General features: G+C 46.9%; 1 protein-coding gene across 2 annotated transcripts in view; it reads left to right on the top strand.

Moving 5' to 3' along the window:
• Positions 1-27,618, top strand: part of PRKCA (protein kinase C alpha) — a 514,582-nt gene that overhangs the window by 430,597 nt on the left and 56,367 nt on the right. For both annotated transcript variants that reach the window (XM_033183907.1, XM_033183908.1), the window contains exons 9-13: positions 8,230-8,367; positions 14,470-14,643; positions 17,443-17,534; positions 20,378-20,440; positions 21,340-21,478. In XM_033183907.1, the coding sequence (XP_033039798.1) occupies positions 8,230-8,367; positions 14,470-14,643; positions 17,443-17,534; positions 20,378-20,440; positions 21,340-21,478 (606 nt within the window). The remainder of the gene's footprint in view (positions 1-8,229; positions 8,368-14,469; positions 14,644-17,442; positions 17,535-20,377; positions 20,441-21,339; positions 21,479-27,618) is intronic.

The following is a 27,618-nucleotide window of genomic DNA, read 5'->3' as shown; positions in this document are numbered from 1 at the left end:
GGAAGGAGCTTATCCCAACCGTGTCTGCTACAGGCAGGATGCAAACCCTCCACTCTCAGCTGCCTCTCTCTGTTCTCTAAAGAACTGGACAAACATCAGAGCTGAAAGGGGATTCCTCCTGGTGCAAGGGTGGAAGACAGTTTCACAAGAAGATGGCAGTACTGAGAGCCCTGGGGGTCTCCAGCCTGTTGACTGCTGCTCAGAGCCTCATCCCCCACCGCTTTCTTTACCTAATTTGGAAATGAGTGAGGTGGACTCAAGATTTGGGACACGTCAGCAGGAGTGTTTCTAAGGAGTTAATATCTGCTTGAGGTCAGCAGCCCAGTGCATGCTCTGCTGTAAGCATTCATTCATCTTCAGGAGACATCATGCGTTTCTGCATTTCAACCTCTGCATTCAGAATTTTCCATTTGCCCAGGCCCCCAGCAGGGTGTCTGGCCGTGTTGGGCCGTGTTTGCATTGCTGGAGTAAAGGATGCCAGCACGCTTATTCTTCTGCTTCCTCAGGTTTTCTGAACTCTCTGCAGTTAGACTGTTGGCTTCAGCTTTATCCCTGGACATATATTGATTTTATGTGCACTCCTGGTGAAGTCTGAATTACAGTCATGACAGCTAGAGTTATGTCAACAATATGGAAGCCAGGAAGGGCAGGTCTCAATTCTGCTGGGAGACCAGTTGCCAAACAACCCATCAAAAAGCTCAGAGAAAGAAATGGTCAGCTCAGGGCTCACTGTTGCTCTTGAGCCAGAGATCCCAGCTGGATCTTGGGCAAGCCAGACTTCTCAGCAGAGGAATAGCCCTTCAGAGACACCTTCCAAGGGCATGGTTTCAGTTAGCCCGGCTAACTCGTCTCCTGTGGCCTCTAGGGAGGGTCATCGTGTGGCCAACCACCCTAAAGGCAGGAGAGCCCTCCCAGCATTTCTCTGTGGCTGTCCCAGCGTAAACAGTGATTGCTTGAGAGAAAGAGTTCAGATTATATATGAAGGTGCAAATGCAAAGTCCAGGGCTGCTTGTCTGCATCAACTCACCTGATACCACCAGCTGCCTCTTTGTGTTAGTTCATCATCTGGCCAACTAGTGCTGGCTGTAAGTTGGCCTCTGTCAATTCTGTCAGTCTTAGTGCTTAATGAGCACAAATGTGAAGGAATGAGAGAGAGAACTCTGAGTTTTGAATGTATGTGCCTGATACAGTGCTTGGTCTCAAGATACACACTTGAGCAAGACTTGGTCTTTACCTCCTAGGATCTCACAGGCTAATGAGGAAGACAGATCAATAAATCCAAGAGGCTGGGTGTGGTGGCTCACACCTATAATCCCAGCACTTTGCGAGGCTGAGATGGGCGGATCACTTGAGCTCAGGAATTTGAGACCAGCCTGGGCAATATGGCGAAATCCCATGTCTACAAAAAAAAAAAAAAAAATTAGCCGAGTGTGGTGGTGTATGCTTGTAGTCCCAGCTACTCAGGAGGCTGAGATGGGAGGATCACTTGAGCCCAGGAGGTTAAGGTTGCAGTGAGCCGTGCTCATGCCACTGCACTGCAGCATGGGCAACAGAGCGAGACCCTGTCTAGAAAAAAAAAAAAGTCCAAGAAGAGGAAATGTGTGTTAGGTTCCCCAGAAGCTGACACAGCCCCAGGGTTTTGAGAAGTTCATTCCAGGAGGGATCCCAGGAGACACGGGTGGGGAGTAAAGATGGGAGCCAGGGAAGGGGAGGACCCAGCCAAGGGCATGTTCTCAAGCTGGTGACCACTGTGGGCAGCTGGAGCTCAGTCCGTCAGTGAGCTGGGGGAACATTCTAAAACAGGCTTCCTGTTCTAGGCTGGTGGAGGGCTATGGTTGGTTGAAAGGGCCATAACTCGGGCACCTTGGGCTCCCTTTGCAGGAGTGGCCTGAATGGAACCCTCAGGTGTTTGCAGCTGTGCAGAACGGAAAGCTCAGGGGATATGGGTGGGGCCCTGTCTGCTGCAGGTTGGAAATTCCAGAGAAACCAAAAGGAGGCGCTTGAGCTGCACTTTGAAGGTGAACAGAACAGCAAGGCCCCTGCCCTCCAAGACTTGTAGTCAGGTGGCAGCGGGTTCTGGAAAGAAAGCTAACGGGGAGAAGGAAGGAGTATTGGGGTTTCAGGAAGACCACTGTGGAGGTGACTGAACAGAAGAGGGAAGGGCGGAGCTGGCCTCCTGAGGCAGGAGGCGGCTGGGAGCTTGTGGCAGGCTGGCATGGCTGGAACCAAGGCGGAGGCAGTGGTAGGAAGTAAGCCAAGAGACAGAGCAGAGCGAGTCTCTTCAGCCATCAAAGCGCTCGGCCTTTTTCTCTCTGTTGTGTGGGAAGCCAGTGAATCTAGGACAGAACCACTGTTTTTGTTTGTTTCTTGTTTGTTTTTGTTTTTGAGACAGGGTCTCACTCTGCCACCCAGGCTGGAGGGCAGTGACGCGATCTCGGCTCACTGCAACCTTCTCCTCCTGGGTTTAAGTGATTCTCTCACCTCAGCCTCCCAAGTAGCTGGGACTACAGGCACCCACTACCACACCAGCTAATGTTTGTATTTTTTGGTAGAGACGGGGTTTCACCATGTTGGCCAGCTGGTCTTGAACTCCTGACCTCAAGTGATCCACGTGCCTTGGCCTCCCAAAGTGCTGGGATTACTAAGCATGGCCCACCGTGCCTGGCTCCCACTGTCATTTTAGCAGTTGCCCGCTAGCGAGAGTAACAGGACATCTTTGGGGAGGGGTTTTGATGCTGGTGGGCTAGGGGAGGTCCCCAAACACTGGTGGGACCTCGACCTCAGCCGGTGTCCAGGCTCTTGATATTGCCACAGGAAGGAATTCAAGGATGAGTCAGAAGATAGTGAAAATATTGAGATTTATTGCAAAGCGAACAGTATACACTTGAGAAAGGGAAAGGCAGGCGTACTCTAGAGAGAGTTACTTGCAAGGGGGTTTTGGGCCTGCTACCTTTATGGGTTTCTTTAAGGGGTGGAATATTCCTGAAGATTCCTGGGGAAAGGTGGAGATTTCTCAGAAACGTGGTGCCACCCGTTTTTACAGTAAATATCGGTGTTCCGGGAACGGTCATGGCACTGGTAGGTAGAGGACTGAGGATGTTAATGAGCGGACAATGAGGTCCCAGGTGAAACTCGGTCAAATCCAGCACCATGTGGGGTCCAATTGGTCTTAGCCAGCTTGGCCCACATCCTGATTTTTAGGGTCTCGTGGGACCCTAGCTTATGCAATTATTTCAACTTTTTTTTTTTTTTTTTTTTTGCTAGTCCCATGAAACTGCTGCCTGGAATTTTCTGTTCTCCTGCTACCACCCTGTATTATTCCTGTCTCAGTTTCCTTGAAGAAATAGCAGTTGAGCTGGGACCTGAAGGAGTGGGAGAGGTCAGCCAGGCTAGGGGTGGAGGAGAAACGGCAGGCCAGGGAGGGCTGGGTCTTCAGGAAGACAGAGGAGGTGCTGACCGGAGGTCTGGAGGTCAAGCCTCGCGCTGCATCTGATCCTCAGCCCTGGCGCCCCTGCCCACCTGGAAGTCCTATATGGTTCCTTGTCCCCCTGCCCTCAGGCATCCCCCGCCCCCAGTGACGTAGCTGCTTGGATATCCACTGGCTGTGTCCCTCAACCCCAGCATTGAGTAGACCCAGATTGCAAGTGGGACTTGCTCAAAGCCATGCCTAGACCCCTGAGGTTGCCATACCATGACGTTTCCTACCGTAAAAGAACTGCTTTCAAAAATTCAGCATTGGATGTTTCTGTGTCCTTTGGCAGCAAGGCCTGCAGGTGGCAGCGTGGAGATGGCTCAGGAAGTGTGTTCTGTAGTGGAAACAGAAGTGCTGCTCTTGATGGGAGCAAGGGCGTGAAGATGCTGGGTCTGCTCTGATCTCAGGGCTGGCTTGGGCAGGGGAGAAATCCATTCTGACCCTCTGGGCCAGGCCACTGAGAAGCCAGCTCTCTGATATGGATGTGGTCAGCCTGCCCTGGACCCCACACCCTGGTCCGTCTCCTTCCCAACCAGCTGCCTGCTCTACCAACCTCCAGAAACTCAGCTCTGCTTCCAGCTGAAAGGAATCTGCCCAGGCAGAGCAGGAAGCCTGTGGCATCCTCTGCCCAGCTCCACCTTGTGGGAGCAGGTGTCTCCTTTGTGGATGCTCCTCTCAAACCTGGTGATTGATTTGAGACCCGAGGCCAAGGTCATATTGCAAATAAGTTCAGAAGTAATTGAATGTAAAAATGTTTTTGTCAGCCTTTAGCCTGACTGTGGGCAATGTCTCATACTTATAACCAGACTAAGATCTTAACATGAAACTCACAAGGCCGTTGTTAGGTTATGTCTGCGTCGAGGCGGTAGATGGCAATGTGTGTAGAAAGCCCCCCTGCCTGTCTGGAGGCTCATCACTGCATCAGCCCACATCCCCTGACTGTGGTGGTGAAGTGTCAAAGGAGGAAGGAGGAATGACTGGGAATGTCAAAGGAGTCCAGCATAGCTGGGTAGAACCACGCGCTACAGTTGGAAGGGGGGCATTTGTTGGTAGTATGAATAGCAGCTTCACCCAGGTGAAAGTGGTTTTCACCTGTTTCAAGCACCTCAGATCAGCAAGTCCGTGTTTGGGTGTTTTCAGATGTTATTGTGAATCCTGAGAAAATACAATTAATCTGTGCCTCTTTCTGATAACTTTTTTCTTATTCTAAGTCAGAAGAGCAGAGCAGGGTGGCACGGTCAGTATTCTCATCTCAAATTTGCACTTCCTATCTATTCTTTTAAATTTAGACACAGCCGGCCAGGTGCGGTGGCTCACACCTGTAATACCAGCACTTTGGGAGGCCAAGGCGGATGGATCAGGAGTTCGAGACCAGCCTGGCCAACACAGCGAAACCCTATCTCTACTAAAAATACAAAAAAATTAGCTTGGCTTGGTGGTGTGCGCCTGTAATCCCAGCTACTCAGGAAGCTGAGGCAGGAGAATCACTTGAACCCAGGAGGCAGAGGTTGCAGTGAGCCGAGGTCACGCCACTGCACTCCAACCTGGGCAACAAGAGCAAAACTCCACCTCAAAAAATTAAAAATAAAAAATTAAATTAGGACACAGCCGAGGAAGTTTCTCAAGTTAGAATCATTGCTGGGGCCAGCGTTTAGAGGACTGGGTTGGCACTGCCAAAGTGGGCAGGCCAGTGTGTGTAGCATCACAATTCATGTTTTATCTTTATGGGCCTTCTGTGTTTCCAGTGGCCCCAAAGTCACAGGTGTCTGGAAGCAAAAATGTCAGGGCCATCTTTCCCTCGTGTTTTAATGTCTCTGGTCTGGTCAAATGGGGGCACTCAACTCACTCATCAAAGCATGTATGCAAGCCCTGAGATTTGATCCCTGAACAAGTGAGTTATTCTGGTTTTTTTTTTTTTTTTTTTTTTGGAGACCGAGTCTCGCTCTGTAGCCCAGGCTGGGGTGCAGTGGCACAATCTCGCCCACTGCTACCTCTGCCTCCCAGGTCCTGATTCAAGCAATTCTCCTGCCTCAGCCTCCCGAGTAGCTGGGATTACAGGCACATGCCACCATGCCCAGATAATTTTTGTATTTTTTTAGTAGAAATGGGGTTTCACCATGTTGGCCAAGCTGGTCTTGAACTCGTGACCTCATGATCCACCCTCCTCGGCCTCCCAAAGTGCTGGGATTACAGGCGTGAGTCACTGTGCCCGGCCACGAGCAAGTTATTCTTATCAGAGAAAAGCATCACCCAACAGCACGGCATCTGATAAGCACATTTGGGCTTCAATTCTGTAGTTATTCAACCAGAGAGCTGAGTGCATGTCCTATGCCGAGTACTGTTAGGGTTGGGAATCTAGACACAGATGGCAGTCACAGGGTGAACCCCAAAATTGGGGTTGAGCCTAAGAGGCCACATAGGTTCTTGGCTTTGGGCAGGAGGGAATTCAAGAGCAAGCCTGCAGAGTAAAGTGAAAGCGAAGGAGTAACAGGGTGGCTGCTCCATAGGCAGACCAGCCCTGAAGGCTGCTGGTTGGCTATTTTTGTGGTTATTTCTTGATCAAATGCTAAACGAGGGGTAGATTATTCCTGAGTTTTCTGGGAAAGGGGCAGGGAATTCCTGGAACTGAGGATTCCCCTTTCACACCATGTAGGGGTAACTTCCACATGTTGCCATGACATTTGTAAACTGTCTTGGTGCCAGCGGGCATTTCCTAGAGCATACCAATGTGTTATAATTAGCATATGACCAGCACCCAGGAGACCTGACCTTGCTTTCATTGCCTTGTTGGTTTTGGCGGGTTTTGACTGGCATCTTCACCACATACTGTTTTATTAGGGATTCTTTGTGACCTGTATCTTGTGAAACCAGTCCTGCTGAATTCCTGTGTCAGCAGGGTCTCCTCCAGCAAATGCAGAGGCTCCCCAGGAGAGCACAAGGGGGCTCAGTCAGTACGTATAGGATGAAGGCATGGTGATGCTCCAGGAGGGATGATGGATGACTCCTCGGAAGCCTTCTCTGCTGCTGGTCCATAGTAAAGCCCCTTGAGTGCCTTCCTTACCTCCTTCACCATCATCTTGGTAACCACCAAGGTGTTGACTTGAGTGAGTTCCTGGCAAGAGCTCCAGAGCTCAGGTCTGCTGCACTAGGGAGGGAGGTGCACCCTTCCATTAAGAATGGGCTGGGTGTGGTGGCTCACACCTGTAATCCCAACACTTTGGGAGGCCGAGGCGGGCACATCACCTGAGGTTGGGAGTTCGAGACCAGGCTGCCCAACATGGCGAAACCCCGTCTCTACTAAAAATACAAAAAAATTAGCCAGGCGTGTTGGCGAATCCCACCTACTCAAGAGGCTGAAGCAGGAGAAACACTTGAACCTGGGAGGCGGAGGTTGCAGTGAGCCGAGATCATGCCACTGCACTGCGCTCCAGCCTGGGCAACAAGAGCACAACTCCATGTCAAAAAAAAAAAAAAAAAAGAAGAATGTATCCAAGGCAAGAATCATTGTCCTAGGGCTCAGGGATACGGCTATGGAGGTCTAGCCAGGGGCCAGGGTCCTGGACCTGCCAGCAGCCAAGGCTTCTTACAACCAGCTCCTCCCCATCAGGCAGATGTTCAAAATTCAGTCTTGTGCTGGGAGACTCAGCCCACTCCAGGCTTCTCCAGGACTCCTTCGGCAACAATGAGACTTCCTGTGGGTTTACTTACCTTCTTTTGCCTTTGACATGGACTCTGAGCCCCTGGTGAGAGTCGTGAGGGCAAGGCTCCCGCTAGAGCTTCTAAAAACTCCTTTGGTAGCTCACCCACCAGGCAGTGACCAGATATTCTTCAGGCACAAAGGGTGCCTTGCGCTTATTTTTATTTATTTATTTATTTATTTTGAGACAGAGTCTCGCTCTGTCTCCCAGACTGGAGTGCGATGGTGCAGTCTCAGCTCACTGCAACCTCCACCCCTTTGGTTCAAGCAGTTCTCCTGCCTCAGCCTCCCAAGTAGTTGGGATTACAGGCACGCACCACTATGCCCAGCTGATTTTTGTATTTTTGGTAGAGATGGGGTTTCACCATGTTGGCGAGGCTGGTCTCAAACTCCAGACCTCAGGTGATCCACCTGCCTTGGCCTCCCAAAGTGCTGGGATCTCTTCTTATGCACATCACCATGTCTTTTTGTGAGTTCAACTCTTGATTTAAAGAAAAAAAAAAATCAAAAAAAAAAAACCCAACCCCTGTTCTTACTGTGCATTTGAAAATAGCAATGAATCATCCGAATGGCTTTGCCATTTTAAGCAGTTCCTCTCCAGAGAACATTTTCCTCCCTTTTGGTGTGGGTACAAGTTTTCCTTTATGCAGATTAATTTTAAATTGGAAAATCTACAAATACGAAAAGCATGCGTACACAGTTTATTTCCTTTATTATGTTAATGGACCCGAAGCACTGTTTTTCCCAAGAAGTCAACTTTTACATACTAGAATTACAACCAACCAGCCCTACACGGATCCCCACGCATCAGTTCTAGGCTGACTATGTAAAGAGTTGTCTCTTGATAGGGAGAGCAGTTTTCTGCTACTTTGCAGACTTTCCCCGCAGGGTGAGTGAAGCCGCTGATATCTGAACAGATACTCAATCCTCACCCTTAGTTCTTTTTCTCACCCCATCCCACCTCCAAGCAAACATCAAACTCAGTTACAATGCGGTGGTTTCTGTCACTTTTTCCCCAGAAAAATGACCCATGTGTTTCCCATTTGTGCTTGTTATTTAGAAAGCCAAGCTTGGCCCTGCTGGCAACAAAGTCATCAGTCCCTCTGAAGACAGGAAACAACCTTCCAACAACCTGGACCGAGTGAAACTCACCGACTTCAATTTCCTCATGGTGCTGGGGAAGGGGAGTTTTGGAAAGGTAAGAGGACAGTCATCTGCAAATGGGAGGGGCTTCTGCAGAGAATGTCGAATCAATTTTGTTCTCCCCGCAGTTTCCAGAACAGCACATTAGATTTCCCTGTGATTCGAGGTCAGGAGATCGAGACCATCCTGGCTAACACGGTGAAACCCCATCTCTACTAAAAATACAAAAAATTAGTCAGGTGTGGTGGCGGGTGCCTGTAGTCCCAGCTACTTGGGAGGCTGAGGCCAGAGAATGGCGTGAACCTGGGAGGCGGAGCTTGCAGTGAGCCGAGATCGTGCCAGTACACTCCAGCCTGGGAGACAGAGCGAGACTCCGTCTCAAAAAAAGATTTCCCCATGATTTGTACAGTCATCCAGAAGCCACCAGTATGGCGAAATGGTAGAAAGGAGAGGTTTGTTGGTGATATCAGTTTGCAAATCTGGAAAAGAAAGTCTGTGGTGTGAAATGAAGGTGCCTTCTCTTTGACAAGAGAAAGGGCAGGTTGGGTTTTATGCCTCACAGGGTCCATGTTACACAGTAGAGTCATCCATATTCAACAGGTTTGGGGGAAAAGCTATATATATCTGTGAGGGAAGCCTAGCACAGGTACAGCGCATGAACATATATGTAACATGCATCCCATGTTCACTTTGGGGTGGGGACTTAGCATTAAAATGAGGTGGAATTTGCCTAGGCATGGTGCCTCATGCCTGTAATCCCAGCACTTTGGGAGGCCAAGGCAGGCGAACCACTTGAGGTCAGGAGTTTGAGTTACCAGCCTGGCCAAAATGGTGAAAGCCTATCTCTACTAAAAATACAAAAATTAGCTGGACATGGTGGTGTGCACCTGTGATCCCAGCTACTCGGGAGGCTGAGGCAGGAGAATCAGTGGAACCTGGGAGGTGGAGGTTGCAGTGAGCCAGGATTATGCCACTGCACTCCAGCCTGGGCAACAGAGGGAGACTCCATCTCAAAAAAAAATTTAAGGGCCGGACGCAGTGGCTCACGCCTGTAATCCCAGCACTTTGGGAGGCTGAGACGGGCAGATCACGAGGTCAGGAGATCGAGAGCATCCTGGCTAACACGGTGAAACCCCATCTCTACTAAAAATACAACACATTAGCTGGGCGTGTTGGCAGGGCCTGTAGTCCCAGCTACTCAGGAGGCTAAGGCAGAAGAATGGCGTGAACCTGGGAGAGAGAGCTTGCAGTGAGCCGAGATCACGTCACTGCACTCCAGCCTGGGGTACAGAGCGAGACTCTGTCTCAAAAAAAAAAATTTTTTAAAGGTGGAATTTGGCTTTTTAGATCAAAAGGTGAACCACAGGACACAAAAACAGTTTGAGTGCAGGCTCTGCAAGCTGCTGAAACTGGCTTAAGGCCTGCAGATCCATCATAGAAAAGAATGTTTGTAAGGCCAGTCCTCTGTCCAGTCTGAGTCACAGTGATCTGGGTTGTCAATCAGAGTTAGGAGGGGCCTGGTAGCTCCTACTGCTGAGGAGTTTAGCAAGAGTGGTTTATCTTGTAGCTGTAGGGATTTAGAAATTTGCCATGCCAGCTGGGCCCTGAACCCTCACAACCCATAGATAACTGTTTCCTTCACTTTAGTGTTACCAGAAAGGGGTCCTGATCCAGATCCCAAAAGGAAGGTTCTTGGACCTCAAGCAAGAAAGAATTCAGAGCGAGTCCATAGAATAAAGCGAAAGTCAGTTTGTTAGAGAAGTAAAGAAACGCAGGAACAGCTACTCCAGGCAGAGCAGCAGTATGGGCTCCTTCACTGAGTATATAGGTATTTCTTGATCATATGCTAAACAAGGGTTTTATTATTCATGAGTTTTCTGGGAAAGGAGCGGGCAATTCCCAGAACTGAGGGTTCCTCCATCTTTTAGACTGTATAAGGTAACTTCCGAGCATTGCCATGGCATTTGTACACTGCCAGGGCGCTGGTGGGAGTGTCTTTTTGCATGCTAATGATGCATATGATGAGCAGTGAGGGTAGCCAGAGGTTATTTTCTTTTTTTTTTTTTATTATACTTTAAGTTCTAGGGTACATGTGCATAACGTGCAGGTTTGTTACATATGTATACTTGTGCCATGTTGGTGTGCTGCACCCATCAACTCGTCAGCACCCATCAATTCGTCATTTATATCAGGTATAACTCCCAATGCAATCCCTCCCCCCTCCCCCCTCCCCATGATAGGCTCCGTGTGTGATGTTCCCCTTCCCGAGTCCAAGTGATCTCATTGTTCAGTTCCCACCTATGAGTGAGAACATGCAGTGTTTGGTTTTCTGTTCTTGTGATAGTTTGCTAAGAATGATGGTTTCCAGCTGCATCCATGTCCCTACAAAGGACGCAAACTCATCCTTTTTTATGGCTGCATAATATTCCATGGTGTATATGTGCCACATTTTCTTAATCCAGTCTGTCACAGATGGACATTTGGGTTGATTCCAAGTCTTTGCTATTGTGAATAGTGCCGCAATAAACATACGTGTGCATGTGTCTTTATAGCAGCATGATTTATAATCCTTTGGGTATATACCCAGTAGTGGGATGGCTGGGTCATATGGTACATCTAGTTCTAGATCCTTGAGGAATTGCCATACTGTTTTCCATAATGGTTGAACTAGTTTACAATCCCACCAACAGTGTAAAAGTGTTCCTATTTCTCCACATCCTCTCCAACACCTGTTGTTTCCTGACTTTTTAATGATTGTCATTCTAACTGGTGTGAGATGGTATCTCATTGTGGTTTTGATTTGCATTTCTCTGATGGCGAGTGATGACGAGCATTTTTTCATGTGTCTGTTGGCTGTATGAATGTCTTCTTTTGAGAAATGTCTGTTCATATCCTTTGCCCACTTTTTGATGGGGTTGTTTCTTTTTTTCTTGTAAATTTGTTTGAGTTCTTTGTAGGTTCTGGATATTAGCCCTTTGTCAGATGAGTAGATTGCAAAAATTTTCTCCCATTCTGTAGGTTGCCTGTTCACTCTGATGGTAGTTTCTTTTGCTGTGCAGAAGCTCTTTAGTTTAATTAGATCCCATGTGTCAATTTTGGCTTTTATTGCCGTTGCTTTTGGTGTTTTAGACATGAAGTCCTTGCCCATGCCTATGTCCTGAATGGTACTACCTAGGTTTTCTTCTAGGGTTTTTATGGTATTAGGTCTAACATTTAAGTCTCTAATCCATCTTGAATTAATTTTCGTATAAGGAGTAAGGAAAGGATCCAGTTTCAGCTTTCTACTTATGGCTAGCCAATTTTCCCAGCACCATTTATTAAATAGGGAATCCTTTCCCCATTTCTTGTTTCTCTCAGGTTTGTCAAAGATCAGATGGCTATAGATGTGTGGTATTATTTCTGAGGACTCCGTTCTGTTCCATTGGTCTATATCTCTGTTTTGGTACCAGTACCATGCTGTTTTGGTTACTGTAGCCTTGTAGTATAGTTTGAAGTCAGGTAGCGTGATGCCTCCAGCTTTGTTCTTTTGACTTAGGATTGTCTTGGCAATGCGGGCTCTTTTTTGGTTCCATATGAACTTTAAAGCAGTTTTTTCCAATTCTGTGAAGAAACTCATTGGTAGCTTGATGGGGATGGCATTGAATCTATAAATACCTTGGGCAGTATGGCCATTTTCACGATATTGATTCTTCCTATCCATGAGCATGGTATGTTCTTCCATTTGTTTGTGTCCTCTTTGATTTCACTGAGCAGTGGTTTGTAGTTCTCCTTGAAGAGGTCCTTCACATCCCTTGTAAGTTGGATTCCTAGGTATTTTATTCTCTTTGAAGCAATTGTGAATGGAAGTTCATTCATGATTTGGCTCTCTGTTTGTCTGTTACTGGTGTATAAGAATGCTTGTGATTTTTGCACATTAATTTTGTACCCTGAGACTTTGCTGAAGTTGCTTATCAGCTTAAGGAGATTTTGGGCTGAGACAATGGGGTTTTCTAAATATACAATCATGTCATCTGCAAACAGGGACAATTTGACTTCTTCTTTTCCTAACTGAATACCCTTGATATCTTTCTCTTGCCTGATTGCCCTAGCCAGAACTTCCAACACTGTGTTGAATAGGAGTGGTGAGAGAGGGCATCCCTGTCTTGTGCCAGTTTTCAAAGGGAATTTTTCCAGTTTTTGCCCCTTCAGTATGATATTGGCTGTGGGTTTGTCATAAATAGCTCTTATTATTTTGAGGTACATTCCATCAATACCGAATTTATTGAGCGTTTTTAGCATGAAGGGCTGTTGAATTTTGTCAAAAGCCTTTTCTGCATCTATTGAGATAATCATGTGGTTCTTGTCTTTGGTTCTGTTTATATGCTGGATTACGTTTATTGATTTGCGAATGTTGAACCAACCTTGCATCCCAGGGATGAAGCCCACTTGATCATGGTGGATAAGCTTTTTGATGTGCTGCTGAATCCGGTTTGCCAGTATTTTATTGAGGATTTTTGCATCGATGTTCATCAGGGATATTGGTCTAAAATTCTCTTTTTTTGTTGTGTCTCTGCCAGGCTTTGGTATCAGGATGATGTTGGCCTCATAAAATGAGTTAGGGAGGATTCCCTCTTTTTCTATTGATTGGAATAGTTTCAGAAGGAATGGTACCAGCTCCTCCTTGTACCTCTGGTAGAATTCAGCTGTGATTCCATCTGGTCCTGGACTTTTCTTTGGTTGGTAGGCTATTAATTATTGCCTCAATTTCAGAGCCTGCTATTGGTCTATTCAGGGATTCAACTTCTTCCTGGTTTAGTCTTGGAAGAGTTTAAGTGTCCAGGAAATTATCCATTTCTTCTAGATTTTCTAGTTTATTTGTGTAGAGGTGTTTATAGTATTCTCTGATGGTAGTTTGTATTTCTGTGGGGTTGGTGGTGATATCCCCCTTATCATTTTTTATTGCGTCTATTTGATTCTTCTCTCTTTTCTTCTTTATTAGTCTTGCTAGCGGTCTGTCAATTTTGTTGATTTTTTCAAAAAACCAATTCCTGGATTCATTGATTTTTTGGAGGGTTTTTTGTGTCTCTATCTCCTTCAGTTCTGCTCTGATCTTAGTTATTTCTTGCCTTCTGCTAGCTTTTGAATGTGTTTGCTCTTGCTTCTCCAGTTCTTTTAATTGTGATGTTAGAGTGTCAATTTTTGATCTTTCCAGCTTTCGCCAGAGGTTATTTTCATCGCCATCTTGGATTTGGTGCATTTTGGTCGGTTTCTTTACTGCATCCTGTTTTATCAGCAGGGTCTTTCTGACCTGTGTCTTGTGATACCAGCCCTGCTGACCTCCTATCTCATCCTGAGACTAAGAATGCCTGACCTCCTGGGAATGTGGCCCAGCAGATCTCAGCCTTATTTTTCCCATCCCTTATTCAAGATGGAGTCGCTCTGGTTCAAATGCCTCTGACATTAGGGTCCATCTTAGTTGATAAAGAGGCATCTGTATTGGTCTCTCAGATCACAGTGCACAGTCCTCACCTGGTTTCTACTTCCTTAAAAACAACTGCATCCAAAAAGCTATAGTGGGTTCACTGTGTGTTACTATTTCTCAGTGTTCGGAACAGAGGGGATGCTCAGAAATGCTGGTTGATGAATAGTTTTCACAACTAAAAATTAAATGGTAACTTGTAGAAAACAAATATAATCATTAAGAGATACTGACATGGGGTCTTCAGCAATTTGCCTGCGTCTCCATTTGGTTTCTGTGACCCCACATTTCATGATAGACCCGGGAACTGATTTCAAGCCTAGGTTCTTGACTTGTGCGATTATAAATGTCAGTCACTTTTCACTCTAAGGATACTCCTGAAAAATGTGCATAATTCCAGACTAATCCTGATACAGAATGTTGAGTATTCATTTTCACAGCCAAAACAGTGCCATCATGTGGCAGTGGCCTATACCATTTACAAATCTTGGCAGCGTTGAAGTTATGCAAATGCTGAAGGGACTGAATTTGTAGTGATGTGTAGAATTTCCACATTTGCACAAAAAGTTTAATATTACTATATCCCGCATTGACAGAGGTGCACAAACTGTCACTGAGCCATCACCTGGCCTGGTTCCTTCCCTCCGCCCCCAAGATGTGTGCTTACAAGTGTTCAGGTTGTTCTTGACGTGTTCTCAGGTGATGCTTGCCGACAGGAAGGGCACAGAAGAACTGTACGCAATCAAAATCCTGAAGAAGGATGTGGTGATTCAGGATGATGACGTGGAGTGCACCATGGTAGAAAAGCGAGTCTTGGCCCTGCTTGACAAACCCCCATTCTTGACGCAGCTGCACTCCTGCTTCCAGACAGTGGTAAGGACCCTGGGGTGTATTTCTGTGATGCAGCACCCAGCTCTCAGGGCTGTGCCTCAGCCCAAAGCTTCTTAGCATCCTTGTTCCTTTGGAGAAGGCTGGAGAAAGGTGTGATGTGATGTCAAGCAGAGGTGACTGGGGACCACCTCCCACCTCTCTCTCTGGTAGATATGGGGCATGCCTTTTCTGTGATGTCCTCTGCTTGGCATTCATGTCATTTAATTCAGCAAACATTTCTTTCTCTTTTTTCTTTTTTTCTTTTTTTTTGAGACAGGATCTTGCTCTCTTGCCCAGGCTAGAGTGCAGTGGCACAGTCACGGCCCACTGCAGTCTCAACTTCTCAGGCTTAGGCGATCCTCCTGCCTCAGCCTGCGAAGTTATTGGGACCGCAGATGTACACCACCACACTCAGCTAATTTTTGTATTTTTAGTAGAGACAGGGTTTTGCCATGTTGCCCAGGCTGGTCTTGAACTCCTGAGCTCAAGCAATCCCCCTACGTTGGCCTCCTAAAGTCCTGGGATTACAGGTGTGAGTCACTGCACCTCACCTTAATTCAGCAAACATTTCCGTGAAAGGTTTTCTTCATGCCTGGTACTGTGCTAAGACTTGGGGATACAAAAACAAAAAAATAACTCACGGTCTTGGCTTTTTTTTTTTTGTAATGGAGTCTCACTCTGTCGCCCAGGCTGGAGTGCAGTGGTGCGATCTCTGCTCACTGCATCCTCCACCTCCCAGGCTCAAGGGATTCTCCTGCCTCAGCCTCTCCGGTAGCTGGGATTACAGGCACCTGCCACCACGCCCAGCTCATTTTTGTATTTTTAGTAGAGACAGGGTTTCACCATGTTGGTCAGGCCGGTCTTGAACTTCTGACCTCAGGTGATCCACCCGCCTTAGCCTCCCAAAGTGTTGGAATTACAGGCATGAGCCATCTCACCCGGCCATGGTCTTGGCTTTTTAAAACTACTGGTTCAGCTGCCAAACGTGGCATTGGAGCATAAGGAGATTTGATTTTGTAAGAGAGCATGTTCTTGTTCAGTGGCACACAACAGGGATTGGCAAACTGTGGCCTGTTCTCTATGACCCATGAGTTTAGGAAAGGTCACGACAAGGAAATCCAAAGAGTCATATATCGTGACATTCAAATTTCAGCATCCATAAACAGCAGTTTTGGGACATTGCCACACTCCTTCCTGTATCTGTCATCTACAGCTGCTTTTGAACCATGAAGGCAGCGTTGAGTCTCGGCAAGAGACCCTCACAGCCTAAAGTATTAACATACGTACTGTCTGACCCTTTAGGGAAAAAGTTTGCTGAGCTCTGTCATAAAGTGAAACTAAATAGAGGACAAAAAAGAACATTCCAGAGCACTCATCAGTCCATTGCAGGGTTTGCAAGTGGCCTACAAGAAACAGAGGTGTTTAGATGGCACCATAGTGAGATGTTGCCAAAGCCGGTCTTTCCACTCCTCAGAGGCTGTCCATTTTAAATATGACTCCATAATCAGTAGCTATAATTGATGCGATTATTACTATTTTCAACTGCCCATTGATCAGAGATCGACTTTCTGTCTTATGCCTCTTTGAAAACTCTTGGGAGAAGCCTCTTGGTGCTTTTGGGTTTTAGAATCTCAAAATGGCTTTGCAGCCACACGGAGCCTCTGGGTGTGCAGCAGCGGCTGTGGAGTCCGGCACCGGCCACTACGTGTCAGCCTAGTGCTGGCGGCTCGATGAGCTTCCTGCTCCCAGTCGTTGCCACTGACTCAATCAAGTCACACCAGGGAGAGACGAGAGAGTGGCATGCTCGGAAGAGACAACCGCAGCTCTGAATCCCAGCCCGGAGCCTGTAACCCTGGTTACCCTGATTAAGCTCTGGAAAGCTACAAAACAAAGACATGAAGATGAAATTAAAGTTCATAACAGGAAAACTAGAGATTGGGGCTCCCAGGGCTGCTTCCTGGCTATTAGCACAGCTTCATCATTTTTTTCTCCCTGTGCAGCACTTTAATGTTTAATAGCCTCTGTGAAATGGGGATGTTTTCTAGCAGAGAGCAGAGGTCATTATTTCACTGTTAAACCCCTCCGTCTCCCTGTCTGTCGCAGCATAATGTCCTCATGAATATGCAAATTTATTTGAGTCTATGATATATGCCAATCATGGGGCCAACACTTAACCTACCAGTGACAGAGAAAATAGAAAAACAGTGTTGGGGCATATTTCAGATGCAAAAGAACATTTGATTAGCCTCTCCATTTAGAGTCCCCTGTCCCATGTCCAGTACCATTGAGCATGTGTCATCCTAAGCCTGAGAGATGTGTTTTCAGGAATATTCATTTAAACACAATACTACATTAGTATAGCATGCCTCCCAGACACCGCAAACCAGGCTTTAAACATTTGGATCATGGAGAAGCACGAGTTAAAATGAAATAATTGCCTTATGTGGATTCCTCACACCATCCCTTACTTAGAAATTTATTATATGGATAGGAAAATAGGGAAGAATGTTTGAGGCCATTACTATAATAGAGAGCATATGTAGCAGGAAGGCACAGACACGTTGATGGAGAGCCATTATTTCAGGGTTATGTAATGACTTTATACTTCCCAAGGCCCTCATGCAGTAGGGTTTATTACTTATTCTTTCTTTGGATAAAACGTTAAAGAGCTCTAAACTGAGCAGATCTGCCCGTGCAGTCCCCCATTTAACTAATGAGAAAGCAAAACACAACCTGTGAAGAGTAAAGGAAGCTGCTTGGCTGGGGAGGAGCCCTGCTCACGTGTTGAACCTTGGTCTGCAGGATCGGCTGTACTTCGTCATGGAATATGTCAACGGTGGGGACCTCATGTACCACATTCAGCAAGTAGGAAAATTTAAGGAACCACAAGCAGTGTGAGTATTATTTTTAAAGTTCCTTAATTTGAGCAACCAAGTTCTACCAACTGGAAACTTCCTTTTTTTTTTTTTTCCCCCTCGAGAGGGAGGTCTCACTCTGTCACCCAGGCTGGAGTGCAATGGCGCGACCTCGGCCCACTGTATCCTTCGCCTCCGGGCTCAGATGATTCTCCCACCTCAGCCTCCTGAGTACTGGGACTACAGGTGCACACCACCACGCCTGGCTACATTTCTGTGTTTTTGGTAGAGATGGGGTTTCACCATCTTGCCCAGGCTGGTCCTGAACTCCTGAGCTCAAGCTGTCTACCCACCTCGGTCTCCCAGAGTGCTGGGATTGCAGGCATGAGTGAGCCACCATGCCCAGCCTCAACTGGGAACTTCTGCTGGATGAAATGGGAAAGTGGGATTCTGCCCAGTTTTAGGTTGAATAAACCTAAACATGGGAGGCGGGGGCAGATACACTGGTAGGATCCATCTAAGATGATTCCTAAGGAGCAGTTTATTCTATTTCCAATAAACTGGAGACGGTGCCATGTCCCCTCATCACCCAGGTCCACCCTCCTTGACAGAGTCATTCTTATCTATTGAACAAATGGTTATCACACACCTGCTCTGCACCAGGCACTGGGGGTATGAAAGGAACGAGGTACTCCCTTTCCAGAGGGAGTTTACACTCCACCCTGGAGTTGGAAAAGTCACCTAACAATTAATAGTGCGTTGCTGTAACTTTAGAGACTTGCACAGGATACCACACAAGCCCCTAAAAATCAGGGGAAGAGGGAAGTGCGTCCCCAGGAAATGCCTAGCTCAGAGGTGGGGGAAGAGCCTTCCAGGAAGAGGTGTGAGCAGAGGCAGAAGCAAGTCCAGGGAAGCAGCCTTGCAGCTCTTCTGATGTGAGAGATGCTCTGAGATTATTTGAGGGTGGGGGAGTTGGGGGCAGCCTGGTAGGTGGGGCTCTGGGTGAAGAGCCTGGTAAGGAGCCTGGCTGCGGAGGACAGAAGAGGGAAGGCACTGCAGTGGGGCTTGCACCGTCAGATTCAGTTTTTGCAGAGCTCTCTGTCTGGGGGAAGAAGGAAGCATGAATGGGAATGTAGAGGCTGGTGCAGGCGCTGGTGAGACCCTTTACAGATGAGAAGGAATGGAGCTGTAGTTAGGGCTTGACCTTGGAGCCAAAGAGGAATAAGTGTCTTTGAAAAACATCCTGGAGGAAGAAAAGCAGAACTTACTATGGAGGAGAGAAGAGAGAAACCTCTTCCAGTGAGACCCCATTTTAGGCTTGGGTGGGGGCAGCCACCAAGGAGGAGGTGGTTTGGGGGTAGATTCATGAGCTCAGTTAAGAACGTTTTATTGGAACGCACCTCGCATGACGGGATGCGGGAGTTGGCAGCATGGGAGGAAGACGTGGGCTCCAGGTGAAGATGAGAGATTCATCTGAGGGGTGTGGGGAGCTGGGACTAGGGTGCTGGAAACATCATCTCACCTCTCAGGGGCCAGGAAGTCTCAGGAAACACCAGCGGAGCAAGCCTGAGCAAAGGGCGAGTTTAGTTCCCCAGTGAGGAGGCCTCGTGGGCATGCACCCTGATGAATTAAGTCAGCAACTGTTAATAGGATTCTGGCTGCTGTGCCATCTAAGAGATACACTGGAAGAATTTTTGGCCTGCAAGGGATTATCCACCCTAGGGAAGATTAACTGAAGGCAGAATAGGGAAATCTTTGGTTGCAAGCTTTAAAAGTGTGAAGAGGGATTTTTCTGCCCTTATTGTTCCTTTTCAGTTTTCAGAAATGCCTGTCCTTTTCTTCTGTCTTATGTTGTAGTTATAAAGCCTTAAAATACTCAGATTGTAAAATAAAGTCTGGTCACACAGGACTACAAAGAGCAGATAGCACAGAGTCACCCTATGTTATGAAGTAACGTAAAGGTGTCTGGTCCAGTATCCTTTCATTATATTATTTGTGTTGCAGAAACGTTTAGAAAAGCATGAAAAATAATGTAAAGATCACCTGTAGTAATCCCATCTCTTCACCCTCCCCCTTCCTGTACTCTTCTAGCCTTCAGAGGTGGCCCCTCGTTAAGGGTTTGGTCTGGTCTTTAGAGATTTTTTTTTCTCTGCTGGTGTAGACACATGTGCTTACTTTGAGCCTTCTGCCTGTGATATTTGCACAGGCACAGTCTTGTGGCTTCTTGGACTTTAGAGACTCCTGAATGCTATGCAGATTTTTAAATATTCGCCTCCTTGTACTCTGAGTTTCAGCTATTAACCTATTAACGATTTTGAAGTGATGGTAGTTACTGCTTTTTATTATGAATTATTTAAAAGAGTAAACTCAGATATGAATCATGATGTGTGTCTCATTTATTCCAACACTTGGAAGGAATGAAAACACTAGCTAAAGAGTTCATCACCCACTATACTTTGCCTTCCCGGGAGTAATTGTATTATACTTTCAAACACCAGTGTATTCTGTCAGTGAATAGGAAAATGGAAATTTTCTCTACTCTGCCATACTCCTGACATAGAATAGTCTAACTGGTATCCATTCTTTAAATGATTGTATTAGAAATTACTCTGCAGGCAATAAGCTACTTGTCCACCTTCCCCATACGAAAATAAGAAGCCAGCCTCATTGGTTTTATTAGCTGTCTCATTCATGGATGGACTGGAGGACGAAGTGATGGAAGGAGGACCGGGGGCTGGAAGAACACGTGCAGGCGATGCTAGTCTCTGAAAGCCTCTGGGTCCGACATTCTTTTCTCTCTTTGATGCTTGAACTTGAGAATGAAAAGTATACAGGCATCTAAAGAAGCAAGCGAGAAACCTGAAGCCCATTTTCTTTTGCAGATTCTATGCGGCAGAGATTTCCATCGGATTGTTCTTTCTTCATAAAAGAGGAATCATTTATAGGTGTGTATTGAAGCCCTCCTACCAGCAGCTCAGCAGAGAGGTTAGCAGGGCTTCTGTGGCCATGTCATTCTGGAATGGCGACTTAAGACGCAGAGTTGATAACCCCCCAGGAGGAACAGAGACCTGCTGCGACCCACCTTCCTCCTCACCCTGGAGGCAAATCAGAGTCACCTTCTGATTTCTAGACCTCAAAGATTTTATATCTTGTTTCTACTTTTTCCACAAGAAAACACATTTTTCTCTCCATTGACAGCTCCTTCCACTGCCTTGTCTTTGGAATGGAGGTCAGGGAGCAATGGAAACTGAATTCCTGTTACAGATGTTCAGCAGCAGAAGAACACAGGGAACTGGGGAGAGGCAAGGAAAGAAACCTATTGAATTAAATTCTTCCTGTTAGTAGCTGCACTGAAAGTCTGGTGCCAAAGAAGGAAGAATTTCTTCCAGTATTAATTGAAGCATAGTTAGAAGGATATATGGCACAGGCAGAATGGAAGGGACATGTGTATGACCCAGTGAGGTGGTTCTAAACCCGTGATTTTGCAAACCTGGTCGTGTGTCAGACCCCCTGTGTGGGACATGAATAAATCAAATGATTGAGATTTCCCCAGATGTGCTCAGTTGGCATCTCTAGAGTCACAGACACAGGCAAGATTGGGAATCACTAGTCCAGTCGTTTACTCATCCATTCAGTAAGCATTTAAGCACCTGCCATAGCCCAGGCACAATATTAGTCTCTGAAGATATCAACACACAGTAACTCCTGATACTGCTCTCCAGGGACTTATAGTTAATATTGCCATTGAGCTGACAGGTATTCAAATATCCTTCTATTTCACCAGTTCCAAAGCAAACCATGTTATGTCATGGGAAGGCCTCTGATTTAACCTGGTTCCTTGCAGGGATCTGAAGTTAGATAACGTCATGTTGGATTCAGAAGGACATATCAAAATTGCTGACTTTGGGATGTGCAAGGAACACATGATGGATGGAGTCACGACAAGGACCTTCTGTGGGACTCCAGATTACATCGCCCCAGAGGTAGGAACTCCAGTGCTCGTTTTCTAGACCGGGACTCCCAAGCTGGAAACACAGCACTCTCCTGGGATATGGGGTCACTGGCGAATCATGAAGTCATTGCATGGTCGTGACCACTAATGAATAAACTGGACAAAGCAGATGAAAATAGAGGAAAGAGGAGAGCCCATTGCACATAGTAAGGTTGTGTCTTGCTTCCTGGAACTATTGTTTGCTCCATGTGAACCAGTTGCTTGGGAAAATGTATTTCTTACATGGTCATGGTCAAAATCATTTAAGAAACACTGTTGGCCGCGCGTGGTGGCTCACGCCTATAATCCCAGCACTTTGGGAGGCCAAGGTGGGTGGATCATGAGGTCAGTAGTGCAAGACCAGCCTGGCCAACATGGTGAAACCCTGTCTCTACTAAAAATACAAAAAATTAGCTGGGCGTGGTGGTGCATGCCTGTAATCCTAGCTACTTAGGAGGCTGAGGCAGGAGAATTGCTTGAACCCAAGAGGCAGAGGTTGCAGTGAGCAGAGATCACGCCATTGCACTGCAGCTGGGGTGACATAGCGAGACTCTGTCCCCCCAGCCCTTCCCCACAAAAGAAAATGCTGTTGAGTGGAGGGAATTGATTGTGAAAATACTCTGCCTGAAAAGCGAGGTGAGAAGGTGGTTGCAGTGATGGCGTTTTAGCAGCATCGGAGTGATGACTGTTCTAAACTGCATGTTGTCTGGCCTAGGAAGAATGTATCAGTGTGGTTCTAAGCAAAATGGTTCCGGGACTTGTATCTTGACAGCAGCGGCCGTGCTGCTCTGCTTTTGTTACAACACTTACTGAGGATTTTTTTTCCTGTTTTATGAAACATCCCAGTGATAGAATGAGTTGTCACTGTAGAGCCACCTTTCCGTCCACACACAGTCCTGTGGACGCGACAGTTTTTTCCCATCTGAACCCCAGCATGGTGGAGAGCAACACATCCAAAGCTGTGCCTGCTTCAGCTCTTCATACAGCCCTCAGATGAGCTGTTGGCAGCCGGTCTCACATGTATTCAACAGATTACCCCATGCATTTATCTCAGAGACAGTAGGGACACTGAAAAAGGCACCCACAAGCTCAGAAGTCAGACCAGTATGAGCTTCAATCTGGAATCGGTTATTTACACGCTGTGGGGACTCGGGTGAGTTACTTAACGTCTCTGAACCCCGTTTCTTCAGCAGCACGTTAGGGATAATATCCTCCTTGTAGAATTGCTGTGTGGATCACAGTGCCTAATACAACAGTTTGCATCTGGTAGACGCTCCATAGTCATTATTCCAAAAGGGAAGCTGCTTTTTATTCCTTTGTGAAGACCTTTTACTTTTATGATATTTCAAGACTGTGGACACGTAGACTTCATTTCGAAATTTAAATTCTGAATCGCATGGCTAGGGGCGATATGTGATCTTACTGCATAACTTACTGGAATTTTCCCCTAAAAGAACTCCCTTGTTAGTACTTCCAGACACAAGGTGAAATTAAATAGTGTTATTTTTCAGATATGAATAGACGGGGTACTGTTAGAAATGCAACCTCTTGATGTAGTATTTATTCCAAAGCCTGTTACTAGATGACAGGTATTAAGCAGGCTGTGATTATGAGACATTCAGGCTTCATTTAACAATTCAGCAGATGCTGTAAAAGCTTAGTGATGGGGAATGGCAGCATTTTTAGGAATAAAGGTGACATTGAACCTCATCTCTATTAAGACCAGGTCTCTCCTGTTCCGACAAATAACTCCTTGTGTTCAGTAACACCTCAGCTATCTCATAACACCAGGAGCAACAGTGTCCGGCAGAGATGAAATTTTCCGTATCATTAAGGTTTGTCCGTTTGAGTGTCTTGTCTTTTTTCATTGTCGCGTTTCGGTATCATTCACGGTATGAGTTCCTGTTGCCACTGTAACAGATAACCACAAACTCAGCGGTTTAAAATAACTCAGATTTATGTTGTGGTTCTGGAGATCAGAGTCCAAAATCAGCCTCTCTGGGCTGAAGTCAAACTGTGGGCAGGGCTGGTTTCCTCTGGAAGCTTTAGGGGAGAACTTGTTGCCATCCATGCCTTTTCCAATTTCGAGAGGCCAGCTGCATTCCTTGGCTCGTGGTGCCTTCTTTCCTCCTCCATGCAATGTAGCATCTTCCAATCTCTGCCTTTTCCGACTACAACCCTCCAGCCTCCCTCTTCTCCTACAAGGATCTTTGGGATTATATGGGGCCCACCTGGATAATCCAGGATCATCTCCCTAGCTCAAGATCCTTAACTTACCTCTGCAAAATCCTTTTTACTGCATAAAGGTAATATATTCACAGGTTCCAGGGATGAGGATGTGGACATCTGTAGGGGAGAGGGGACTTAGTCTATCACACTTGTTGTGTGTTGGAGAACCTCCTCACCGTCCTCAACAGGGACACCTAAACACACTTCTGGCATGTCTTGGTAACTTCAGGCATCTTCATACACAGAGAATACTCTGCTCTCACTCTGGATACTTTCACATCTGAAGCCTTCATTCCCCTCCTTACATCTACTGTACAAGCAATAATAGAGGAAGTGACCACCTTCTATTGTCTACCGTGTGCCAGGCACATGATAAACTTTCTCTTGGCTGGGCACGGTGGCTCACTCCTGTAATCCCAGTGCTTTGGGAGGCCGAGGCAGATAGATCAGTTGAGGTGGAAGTTCGAGACCAGCCTGGCCAACATAGTGAAACCCCGTCTAACTAAAAAATACAAAAATTAGCTGGGCGTGATGGCGGGCACCTGTAATCCCAGCTGCCCAGGAGGCTGAGGCAGGAGAATCGCTTGAACCTGGGAGGTGGAGGTTGCAGCGAACTGAGATTGTGCCACTGCACTCCAGCCTAGGCAACAGAGTGAGACTCCGTTTCAAAAAATAAATAAATAAAATAAACTTTCTCTCATTTAATCCTCATGACAAGCCCCACAGGGAGGTAGCATCAGACCTGTGTTTCAGATGAGGTGACAGAGGTGGTTAGTAACATGTCTAAGGCCATGTTACTGAGAAATGCCAGAGTTAGGCTTCGACTGCAAGCCCAGGTCACCTCCAAACCTTTGCACTGCTCACTACACTAAACTGCTCGAAACTTTGAGTGACTCACATGTCCAGACAGCATCTGCGTGCTTTCTGTCTTTAAGCGTGGTGCCACAAGGGATACAAAAATACATCAGATGGCCCTTGCCCTCCAAGTGCTTTCAGTTTATAAGAAGTGACATCATACTGACCAGCAGGAACAAAAATCTATATGTGGATTCCAGTCGGCTTTCACTGAAAACATCAGGCACCACTGCTTTGGAAAATCAATCAATAATCACTTTAGGTTGTTTCACCTTTTTTGTTGGCGTGTGTGTGTGATGGAGTCTTGCTCTATTGCCCAGGCTGGAGTGCAGTGGCGTGATCTCAGCTCACGGCAACCTCCACCTCCCAGGTCAAGCGATTCTCCTGCCTCAGCTTCCCGAGTAGCTGGGATTACAGGCACCAAGCCTGGCTAATTTTTGTATTTTTAGTAGAAACAGCATTTCCCCATGTTGGCCAGGCTGGTCTTGAACTCCTGACCTCAGGTGATCTACCTGCCTCAGCCTCCCAAAGTGCTGGGATTATGGGTGTGAGCTACCCTGCCTGGGTTTTTTTTTTTTTTTTTTTTTTTTTTTTAAGACAGAGCCTCACTCTGTTGCCCAGGCTGGAGTGCCACAGCTCACTGCAGCCTCAACCTCCTGGGCTCAGGGCATCCTCCTGCCTCAGTCCCTGGGTTGCTGGTACTACAGGTGTATGCCACCACCTGTGCCTAGCCTGTTCCAGCTTTTGCTAGCATTTTTTCCTCCTAAGTATTCAGTAATTTGTCATATTTGGCCACACGGATACTTACAGAATAGAGAAAGATCAAATAGGTTCAAGGTTTCAGAATGTGTGGAAAGGTTAAAATAATCCTGTCCTCTGTGCAAATACTCCTGTCAGGCAGAGACAAAATCATTATCTCGCATGGCATTTTCCTTAATAGGCAAAGCGAAGGCTTAAGTATTTATGGCTGTTTGTTCAAAAACCTTGAAATCGATTAGTACTGCTTAGCCAGCGAAGCCACACTGAGGTGGAAAATGTCACTGACAGATGAGAGTCTGAAGTTGAAATGGACACCCACAGAAGGAGCACTCATCAGAAAATGATTCCTAAAGCTGACAGAGGGTCTTCTTTGCTTTGACATAGAAAGAATACTTCAGGGTGAATGAGAGTCCCTGAGCAGGCCCAGCAAAGGCTTGATTTGGATTCAATCCGTCTCTCAAAGTTAGTTATTTTGGATGTGTGAGATCCAGTCACAAGTCAAGTAGCTCCCAGCAGCCAAGAATCAGACTCCAGACACTAGCATTGCACACGCTCTCCTGGAAGAAAGAGAAGCAGCAGGAGGAAGAGTGTCTGCTTCTGGCCTGTGTCCCAAGAACCCCCTGTTGCAGTGAGAGCAAAGCTTTTCATTTTATTCATTTTATATAATTGTGTTCTATTAATTTTATTTTTTTAAAGACAGAGTTTCGGCCAGGCGTGGTGGCTCACACTTTGGGAGGCCGAGGCAGGCGGATCACGAGGTCAGGAGATCGAGACCATCCTGGCTAACATTGTGAAACCCCATCTCTACTAAAAATACAAAAAATTAATTGGACGTGGTGGTGGGCGCCTGTAGTCCCAGCTACCTGGGAGGCTGAGGCAGGAGAATGGTGTGAACCCGGGAGGGGGAGCTTGCAGTGAGCCAAGATAGTGCCACTGCACTCCAGCCTGAGCGACAGAGCAGGACTCTGCCTCAAAAAAAAAAAAAGCAAAGACAGAGTTTCGCTGTGTCGTCCAGGCTGGAGTGCAGTGGCAATCATAGCTTCCTGCAGTCTCAATCTCCTGGGCTCAAGTGATCCTTCCACCTCAGCGTCTTGAGTAACTGGGACTACGAGCATGTGCCACCATGCCTGCTAATTTTAGAAAATTCTTTGTAGGGACAGGGGTCTCACTATATTGCCCAGGCTGGTCTCAATTTCCTGGGCTCAGGCAGTCCTCCTGGCTTGGCCTCCCAAAGTGCTGGAATTACAGGCCTGAGCCACTGTGCCTGGCGCTGAAGTGAAGCTTTTTCAAATGTGCCACGTAGAGTCTTCCTCACAGCATTGCTATGGCGGGTGCTACGTTAGACCACACACAAAGGACATCACCCCTGATGCACTGACTGCTCTGCACCAACCCCCCTGAGCACTTCTGACTTGCCACATTTCATGCATGAGGAGAAGTTCAGTAACTTGCCCAAGGTCACACAACTGGTAAGAGCAAAGATGGGATTTGGATCCGAGACGTTCTGACAGGAGCACATACATTCTTTCTACCTGTTGCATTGTCTCCAGAGATATGGGAGAAAAAGCAGGTAGAAGTGAGCACTCAGTTTGGGCCATGTTTTCTTGGCCGCTCACTCATCTCAACGGGAATCAGGGACCTGAGTCATGATCAGAGATGCCGTGAGTGACGCGGAATTGCATTCCGGCTGTTAACCCCAGGGAGATCCCTTAGAAACCAAGGGTGATCCAGCCACACGTCAGCCCCTCCCCAGCACATGGGCATTGATCTGTTGGCATGTTCAGGGTGCCCCCTGAGTGCTGGGTGCTGTTCCATGCCTGGGGGTGCCAGGCCAGAAAGGAGCCCAGAGGAGAGCTGGGAGGAGGGCCTTGGGGCTGGAGGCAGCTGGAAATCAGTGACTGCAGCCCAGGAGGGCAGTGGATTTCAAGAGGTGGAGAGGGCAATATTCTCAGCAGTAACGGATGGTGCCTCCAACACGGCTGAAATTTCCAGGGAAGAAGCTTGCAGACATGGTTGCCTGCCCTGCAGCCAGCTGCCTGTTAGCAGATGGACACACTCCTGGGAGGACAGGGGGCTGCATGGGTTCAGAGAGCTGGAGAGCCATCCTGGGGTCACAGCTTTTGCGTTCCCACCCTACAGGAATGCCAGCTCAGTGATGCCTGGGACAGCAGCCAGATTCCTGCATGCTTATATAAAATACACCTAATTGTTCCAAGTTGGCCCTAACATATGTTTTTTAACATGTGTATACAGGTGAAATTCAGCCAATGGGCTATCACCTGTGACCTC

This window comes from Trachypithecus francoisi, unplaced genomic scaffold (assembly GCF_009764315.1).
Source record: "Trachypithecus francoisi isolate TF-2019V2 unplaced genomic scaffold, Tfra_2.0 Lachesis_group20, whole genome shotgun sequence".
Lineage (NCBI taxonomy): Eukaryota > Metazoa > Chordata > Mammalia > Primates > Cercopithecidae > Trachypithecus > Trachypithecus francoisi.
The sequence above is the reverse complement of the archived record's forward strand: the minus strand, read 5'-3'. Positions and strand labels throughout refer to the sequence as shown.